At 37.5% G+C, this 9143-nt stretch overlaps 1 protein-coding gene across 1 annotated transcript in view; it reads left to right on the top strand.

The window, feature by feature from the left end:
* The window catches only part of OSGIN2 (oxidative stress induced growth inhibitor family member 2), an 11018-nt gene extending 6883 nt beyond the window's left edge, over positions 1 to 4135 (top strand). Inside the window, exons 4-6 of the mRNA XM_010134472.1 lie at positions 1 to 157; positions 776 to 867; positions 2844 to 4135. Of these exons, the coding sequence (XP_010132774.1) occupies positions 1 to 157; positions 776 to 867; positions 2844 to 3891 (1297 nt within the window). The 3' untranslated portion in view covers positions 3892 to 4135. The remainder of the gene's footprint in view (positions 158 to 775; positions 868 to 2843) is intronic.
* The last annotated feature ends 5008 nt before the right edge of the window (positions 4136 to 9143 follow it).

Raw genomic sequence — 9143 nt, forward strand, 5'->3', positions numbered from 1 at the left:
CTCTTCAAACCCCGTTGCAGTGCTTTTTGATACGTTGCTTCATCCTGATGCTGACTTTGGGTATGACTACCCACCAGTTTTGCACTGGAAGCTAGAACAACATAATTATATTCCCCATATAGTTCTTGGTAAAGGACCACCTGGTGGGGCGTGGCATGTGAGTAAAAATTTCGCGTCACTTCTAGGGTAACTTGATAATTCTGTGGTTTGGGATTTTTCTTACTATCTAAGGCTCTTTTAGATAGTAACGGCAGCTGCAGTTTCAACTGCTCAATTACCAAAGCCCAAATATGTTGGGGAGATGAGACAGGAAGCAAAAAGTTGTCCTTCGTTTGGGAGCTTGTGACCATGGCTGCTGTCTTACATGATTTTTTTATTAGTTTAAATTTAATGAATTATAATGAAGAGTATTTTCTGTGACTTTTTTCTCTTCTCTGCATTGTTTCCAGGTTTTGTTATACAAAATCTTAATATGTTCACTTGGTGCTGTTTTCACATTTTTCTTCCTCTTTTGTATTTTACATAACTTCTTTTTAGCCTCCCTTTCCCTTGTTCTCTATTCACCTTCTGCTTTCTTAGATCATGTAGTTGCTCATTAAAATGGTATCTGACTGTAACAGTTCATCAGCACGTCATGTAATGTCCTGGTATTACGTTATGTTCTGGTATGTTATTGCTCTAAATGAGTACAGTGAGAAGAACTTGGCTCCGTTTTACGCAAATGTATCCATTTGAAATGTGTCTGGTCGTGAAGCTTGGTTTTTTTTCTCCGCAGTCCATGGAAGGCTCTATGCTAACAATCAGTTTTGGAGACTGGATGGAATTGCCTGGTTTCACCTTTAAGGAGTGGGCAGCTAGCAAACGGAGGTAAAGATACCGCATAATGGTTTTGGGAAACTCAGTTGCTATAAGAATCCAAATAACATGATTTTAAGAACTGGAAAACATTCAAGCTCGATTGCTCACAGGAGGGCTTCTTGTTTTGCTTATTAAATTCCCTGATGGCACTGGAAATTATTCTGCTTTGTGTACTCTGATGGAAAAAAATGGACAACATTCTGCCAGAGTAATTGCTTTCAGTGCACCGAAAGCACAGATACTAACCATGGATGTGTTTTAGCAGCAGTTCACAAAGCAGCACTGTTTCTGTAAACAGTTTTGATCAGAGTTGAGGGGAGATTGAGGGAGGAATTTAAAATCTATGAAGTTCTTCTTGTAACGTGGATGCAACTTAAGTTGCCATGCACGCTAGCTTCCTTGTAATTCAGGAAATTGTGTATTTCAGTATTTGCTTTTACAGGAAAAGTTACAGCATCTGAAATGTTGCTATCTACGAATTTTAATTTTGAGAGCATAATTGAGTATTTCCCAATTGTTATTTTCTAGAAGTAAGAGGGTTTTTGGAAAAATTTTAGAGAAGAAAAATTACTGTCTTGTACAAGCTCAGTGTTTTTACTTCAGTTACACAATTAGTTCATAAAGGTCTGTGTCAGCAGATGAACCTAGAAACACTCTACATAAGCTTTTTCTAGTATTTTAATTTTCCTGACTTTGTTCTAGCAAAATTAAAGGAAGTTGGTTTGGTACGACATGTGGCAAAAGAAGGATCATTATTACTTGGGCATATGTCTTTAAGGGTAGATTGTTACTCATTTCAGACAAAACTTACAGTGAAGAAACTGTACCTTTTGTTCTTTAATTGCTTTCTTAGATAACTGCAGTAATCTTGCCTCCTTATTAACTGGAATCCCATAAGCTGCTTATTATCTGAACCTAATTTGTTTATATTATATTTTTCAACAATAAGAACAGAAGTGCTGAGCTCTTATACTACCGTTAATCAAATGTATTTAAAATATTGATGATAATGAAAACTAGTCATGTAAAATAGTTTTCTAAGTTTCATTGTAGCAGGTGTCACACTGTCACATCCTCTTCAGTAAATATCTCATCAGGATTTTCCGAGTAGTAACCCGAACATTGGAAAGTACTTATGCTATTGTCTTGTTAATCTACGAGAATGAGAAGACCGATTTATTCTAAGCATATAATTAATTCAGTGGGAGTCCTGCTGATGTTCACTACTGTTTCCTTTGTCTTCTTCCTAGAGCTTACTTCTAAAGAAGCAGCAAATTTCATTCACCTGTTCAAAATAATTACATCTCCAGGTTTTTTTTTATAATTTAGAATGCAATAAACATGAGAAAAACCTAGATGTAATACCAGGATTGCAAAAATGTTTTTTGCTGGACATCATAATCCTGTTTGCATAGTGGCACTAAGGTATTGTGTCATACTTGCTTTGGTCATTCCTGTGACACAGAACTACTACATATGATACTTACTGAACTTACCTGAACCCGAGGAGAGAGGTCTTTTTCAAAGTATAGTGAGGAATGCTTGACTCAAGCAGTATATCAAACCTAGAGTTTCAAAATTAGCACTTAACATTTCCTATGCTATTTAATTACGTATATGCTAAATAAGCATATTCTTACTGAGTACAAGTGTAGCCAGTATTGTATTGTTGACGGTCACGATGCTGAACTGGCTTTGTGAAGCACTTCTGTACAGACCTACCGTGATACCACAGAGTTTTGTTATGCTCAATTTGTTAATCACCATAGCACTTCACATTGTAAAGATTTACAACTATTAAAAAAATTAGCCTGTCTTGTATATCAAGAATCAAGAGAAGAAATAAAACAAACTGAATGTATTTAAAGATACTGAACTCAGTGTCAGTTACACTGAGCAGATCCTTTTAACTTTGACTGTGATGTGGTATGTTCAAATTACGATAAGGTCTAAATAATAACTGGAATACTTCAATTTTGTTTCAGAAATATAAAAAATGATCGAGTAATGCCAGAAGAAATAGCTTGTTACTATAAACACTATGTTAAAGTCATGGGCCTCCAAAAGAATTTCAGAGACAACGTTTACATAACATCAGTGTCCAGGCTTTACCGAGGAAAGGAGGATGAAGAGAGAAGTCAGCTAAATGAAAATATTTCAACACAGCATTTGGAAATGGAAGATGGACAGAAATCGCTGATTAAGAGAAACTGGGAAGTCAGAGGTTATCAGCGAGCAACAGATGGTTCTCATGTGCCCTTCTGCCTCTTTGCTGAGAACGTGGCTCTTGCCACAGGAACCTTTGATTCTCCTGGCCGACTGCAAGTTGAAGGAGAAGACTTTCCTTTTGTGCTTCATTCTATGTCTGACTTCGGAGCTGCTATTAGCAAAGGAAAGTTACGTGGGAAGGCAGATCCTGTGTTAATTGTGGGCGCTGGACTTACAGCAGCTGATGCAGTACTGTGTGCCTACAACAACAACATCCCAGTAATCCATGTGTTTCGTAGAAGAGTTACCGATACAAGTCTAATTTTCAAACAGTTACCCAAAAAGCTTTACCCTGAATACCATAAGGTTTATCATATGATGTGTACTCAGTCCCATACTGTGGACTCTAATCTGCATTCTGCTTACACTAGTTTCCCTGAACACAATGTACTTTCCTTCAAGCCTGAAATGAAATGTGTTCTTCAGAGTGCCTCCGGACTGAAGAAAATTTTGAAGTTTTCTGTAGCCTTAGTTCTGATAGGTTCTCACCCAAATCTTTTCTTTCTAAAGGACCAAGGACATAGCATAGGTCATCACTCTAATCAGCCCATCACATGCAAGGGAAATCCTATAGAGATCGATCCATACACTTATGAATGCACTAAAGAAGCTAACCTCTTTGCTTTAGGTCCTCTGGTGGGAGACAACTTCGTACGGTTTTTAAAAGGAGGTGCACTGGGCATTGCACGATGCTTGGCAATTAGACAAAGGAAGAAGCATGAATTGATTGAAAGTGGGGATGGAGGAGGTGACGGGGTACCATAAGTGAGACATTAGAAATGTTTGCATACAGAATTACAGATGTAGTCTAACAAACAGAACACTCACTGACAGCCGAAGTTGATAGCAGTCACATTGCTGTTGTATACAAGTAACCTGCGCTTGTATGGCTTCGTAAAGGATGCTGATGCTGCAACACTTCGCCTTTTCGAAATACAAAAATTTGATCTGCTGTTACAACTGATCTCTACTCAACTGGAATTACTTCCAGATAAACAGAGAATGAGACTAACTTACATTGACCTGCCTGTCATCTCTTGCTCAGCTAAAAGAGCAGACTTCCTTCGGGAAAAGCAATGCCTACCAGAGTGGCTTTATATTTTAGCGTCAAATGTGACAAAATATTCTTACCATGAAATTAAAACAATTTCTTAAAGCAGAAGGCTTGCTTAGTACAAAGTGATTCCTGGTCCCAAAGCAAATTTGGAGCCTTCTACTTGAAACAAGGATTTTATTTATTTGCCATAGCAATACAGTAATACTTGGAGTGAGCACTTAGCAAAATGTTTTTTTACTGTAAGAAGGATTTCTGTAAGCAAGAAGTATTCCTCAGCAGTTATAAATTACCCTATTTGATAATTGGACTAAAAGAATAAGCATTCCTTTCTATAGTTTAACACATGATTTGACACAATCCATCAGTGGTTTTTCACGCTATGCCTAGAGTTGGGCGAGTGCAGAAAGACTTGACGTGAGATGTTCCCCTACAGTGATATGTACATTTCTGAGAATACTCATGAACATAATAAAGTACTGATGTAAGTGCTCTTATTACAGCGTCAGTATAATGAATATCTAGTGTATTACTGAAAAGTTAAGTGCATGAGAAAACCTAAGGGGTTTTTTTGCTGCCTAGCTCAGGAAGACTGAAAGGGATCACTTGGCTGGTGCAGGTGGGTGATAGACAGTCTCGTCCCCCATTTGTCCAAGTGTTGGTTATTTCTCTTTTTTTCTAGAGTGGCACTTAACACTAAAAGTACTTTAGCCTGCAGTTTTTGAAATGGGTTTTGTCTCACAGCCAGCTAAAAAATTAACAAATCAAACCCGAAAGGAACATGCCATAGTTCCTATAAGTCTTAAAGCTTGTTATGAAAGACAAAGACTTATCTTGAACCTACCTCTGAAATGAAGTTTCACTTTTCTGCTCCACAGTGTAAGACCTAGATTTCATTTGCTGCATTTTAGAGTAGTTAGTTTACCTAAACACACTCATGGGTTATTCAGGATTTTTTCCAGAACTCTCAATAGGCAAAAATGCTTGGTTTTAACTGATTTATTACCAAACATTTTAATTCAGGTCAAACGTGGGGAATAGGTATTATTTAATTTAAATTTTTGTTCCGGGCTTTTTTGTGTTGAAGACCATCATGTTAGTTTAAGGTATTGCATTTGTGTGACTAAAATCTCTCAAACAGATTTTAAAAAGGAAATTAGGCTCAGACTTTGTGAAGCTGCTGGTTTCCCAGCTGACCAGCTTTCCTAAGTTATAGACTAGATACTGTATGCAATAAATGGCCTGTTTTCTCTGCCTGCTGAATTACGGGGTTCCGTGGCCACTGAATAAGTTACTTAGACTTTGGACATAGACGTTGAAGGATGAAAATTACTGTATTTTGAATGGAAGTCCAAAGTAATTTATGAAATTATGCTAATAATAAATTTTAGTTTAGAGCCAATAGCATAAAAATAAACACAAATGAAGTGTTAATTCATTTTAATTCATTTAATTAATTTCTGCATCACCTACGTGGTTGAATTTAACTACACATTGTCAATACTAGTTAAGATACTTTTTTTTTACTGATATTTGAGCTGGTTTCAATTATGCTAAATTCTGGGCTTACTCATAACTGACTTCTATAATTCACCTTATTTGGCAGAAACCGTGTATATATAAATCTATCTGAAACCTGTGATACCTAATAATTTTAACTGAGGCTCAGTGTTACAAGTGCTATTGATTTATTGCGGTTAATATATTGGGAATACGTCTGCGCTGTGATTAAATTCCTTCAGTTTTGTGTTAATATAGATGTCTGATGACAACGTATCACGGCATGTTACTGCTTTTTCATTTGTCATGTGAAACTTCTAAAATGCCGGCAAAACAAAGGCAGCAAATTACTTCGTTGTTTTTGCAAAAAGGGGAAGAAAGCTTGGAGCAGCCAATCCTCTGGCCTCAGCTGCTGCAGCTACTTGCAAGCTCTGTGTGTTGTAGTGACAAATTTGTAGCAGTGATTTTTGTCCTGTTACTGCTCAGATACTGCAGCGTTACAGCACCATGAGGTTTAACTGCTTTTTTTTTCTTCTAGCCAGTATTTTTGAGAGAAAAATCAAAAATCACGTGACACCCCTTAGTTGGGCAGACACATTTTCTCAGTGATCATGTTTATTAAATCTGTATAAATCCACTTTTTTCAACCAAAACTTTATAAAAGATTAGCCCGTTCCTTTGAGGAATCACTCAGTTTAAAGTTGTAGTTGGACTTTCTCACTTGGGTTTCTGATTTTGAGAAAAATTTGTTTCTTCCCTCTTTGGAGAGAATAAAAGATCTAAAAATTCAAGCTTTGCCTAAGGATAGTTTTACCTAAAGCATTATATCATACTTACCACATTTATTACGGATTAGATCTTGGCACTGAATAACTTCTGGGGAAATACTTCCTCAGATTTAATTTGAATTTCAGGGATAATGGTTCCCTGAAGGGAGACTGCTCTTTTCAGCTCTTCTTTCCGTAAGAAAGATAAGGTTTTAAACATCACAGTCTTAAAAAGGATGCTTACTACTTAAGCTTTATTACTAAAAGACAGACAGGAAGAATACACTTTTTAGTTAAAGGAATTTAATTTGGATTTACAGAATTTGTAAAGGTATGTGAAGCCATACTGTGTATTTTCTAATAGTCTAGTGAGAAAATGTCTCTTACATTTGGGTTTGGTTCTTATTGCTGAATGTGCCTCCTAGCTGAATTATTGCTAAGATTATTTTAGGTAGTCTCCAGCTGTTGAACTAAGGTTTGTCATAGTAGATTTCCCTAACCCTCTGCCTTGTATGTGATTATTTAAGAATAGGTGCTTGTTAATGAACGCACCTGATGGGGCAGTAGAAAACAGCACAGCCTTTCTTTTGGTTTCCAGTAAATGATTGATTTCTGCTTAAAACATTTCCACAAGAGTACGGGTAAGTTTTAGCCTGGTGAGTAAACACAGAAATTACCTTTCTGCAGGTAATCTGGAGAGAGTAGCATCAGTGACAAAAAATTCTTTCCTCTCAGGAAAAGGCATTGCCTTGGGCTGGTAGCGTGGGCTCGCCAGTGAATGCCTGCAAAGAGTATAGCTCCAGAAACTACTCCTCAGCACTTGGGGATTTTTTGGGGTAGACTTTATTTTCCTTCTGGTCTGGTGAGTGTAGGCACCTTTTTTTAAATCATTGGAGTGATGGTTGGGTAATAAAAATACTAATTTTTTAGAAGGAGGGGGCTGTAGCTCCTTTCTCTCGCAGCTCAAGAACTGAGGAAAGATGACTAGAGACAGAAATCCAGAGTACTTAAAACTGGAGGCAATTAAGACCCAGACTTTGAGGCAGGCCTGACCTGCATATCCAGTTGAAAGGAAGAAAAGATCATTTTTAGACCAACTGATCTTGAAAGAGAAAGAAAGGGTGTAAAATTTGCAACCTTGTAGTGCATTCTGGTAACAAGAGATGACCAGTGAGGAACAATGGGAGGAAAGCAGCAAAGAATCTGAGTCATACGAGCTGCAAACCTACGGGTGCTGGAGTGAATCCATGCAGTGTTGCTAGGCTGGTGGTCTCCCATCCTCCCATCCTGTTAATATCTGCTTACTGTCACTTCAGAGCTCCGTGCTGGAGCTGTCAGTCTAACGTGTTGCCCTGTATTTTTAAGTGGCTATCAACTGAACTTACACTGAAGGTGCAACACATATGTATGAACTCAAAGCAACTGTATTTGCTCCAGGAGCTGTAGGACTGCATCAGTAAGAGGTGTGCCAAGAGGCAAGACTTGATTGCTCTGGCACTGTATTTTCTACCTCTGAGAAATCACACAGGTATTTCCAGGTAATTACGGAATCTGCTGTAACAGTGCTAGCTCCCAGACATTTAGAAACGGCAAGACATAGCACATGTACGCCTTAAAGGCACTTGATTATTCGATTTTATTATCATCCATATAGTAATGGTTTCTTTTTTAAGAAGTTACGGAACAAAAAATGCTATAAGCTTTATACTGTTGCATTTAATTTAGATAAATAGTATTTTAGAGCTGGACAATAACAATATCCTGTCATCATTTTGGATTAATTTTTGTGATGAGCAATTTGGGAGCACAGTACCTCAAGTGATGTGAGAGCTTTTTGGATATTTACTTCCCCATTTTCACCTTGCCCAACCTGTAAGAAAAGTCATCCTTTGTTTGAAAGAACCATAATACCTGATTCTATTTAGCAGAAACTGATTCTTCGTCAGAGAAAGGCAGGCTTTGGTGACATGAGGAGTACAAATTTGAAGCAAGGATATTCAATTATAACCAGCGTTTTTTTGAAAGATTGTGTTTTGGGGAATATGGTACACTTCAGGTGTTCCAGTTAACTTCTGAAGCTTGAATTACACAGGGAATTGTGATGTCAAGGACAAAGTTGGGGTAAGGAACAAGGATGACTGGGTGGAAAAAAAAAAGCAGAGTATAATTTATAGTGAAACTAAGCACTGTTTTAAAGATGGTTTTGTCTTTGCAGACACTGGGACGTTTCAGCTCAGGCAAGCCCTGAACCTGAGTTCACGTTACACCTGTCTGCATGCTGGCTCGTTTTCTCACAACAGTGACTTTGTACTTATAGGGCATATTAAGCCAACCAGTGGTCATCAGTAGTCATCAAAACCAGGAAAAGAGAGTATTTCAGATTCTTAGCTCTCCTATCCTTTTGAAATTACTTGTTTTGAAGACTAAGTTAATCTAATTTACACTTTCCTCCTCCATCTCTTTATTCTGAGATCACTGGCCATGTGCCAGAATCAGCCTATACTGCCTACAGTGGATGCTTCAATAAATAAAATTCAGCTTCACGTTCCTGGACACCCAGCATGTAAACTTACATACCAACATAAAGAAAATGAACAACCAGGTTTGCTATGTAGTCACAAAATACTGCGGAAACCTGGCATTTTTATGCTCTTTTTTAACTAGATGTATAAAGAAAAAATAGTTGTCTGCAAGTA

The sequence above is a fragment of the Buceros rhinoceros genome, unplaced genomic scaffold, assembly GCF_000710305.1.
Source record: "Buceros rhinoceros silvestris isolate BGI_N320 unplaced genomic scaffold, ASM71030v1 scaffold1994, whole genome shotgun sequence".
In the NCBI taxonomy this organism is placed as follows: domain Eukaryota; kingdom Metazoa; phylum Chordata; class Aves; order Bucerotiformes; family Bucerotidae; genus Buceros; species Buceros rhinoceros.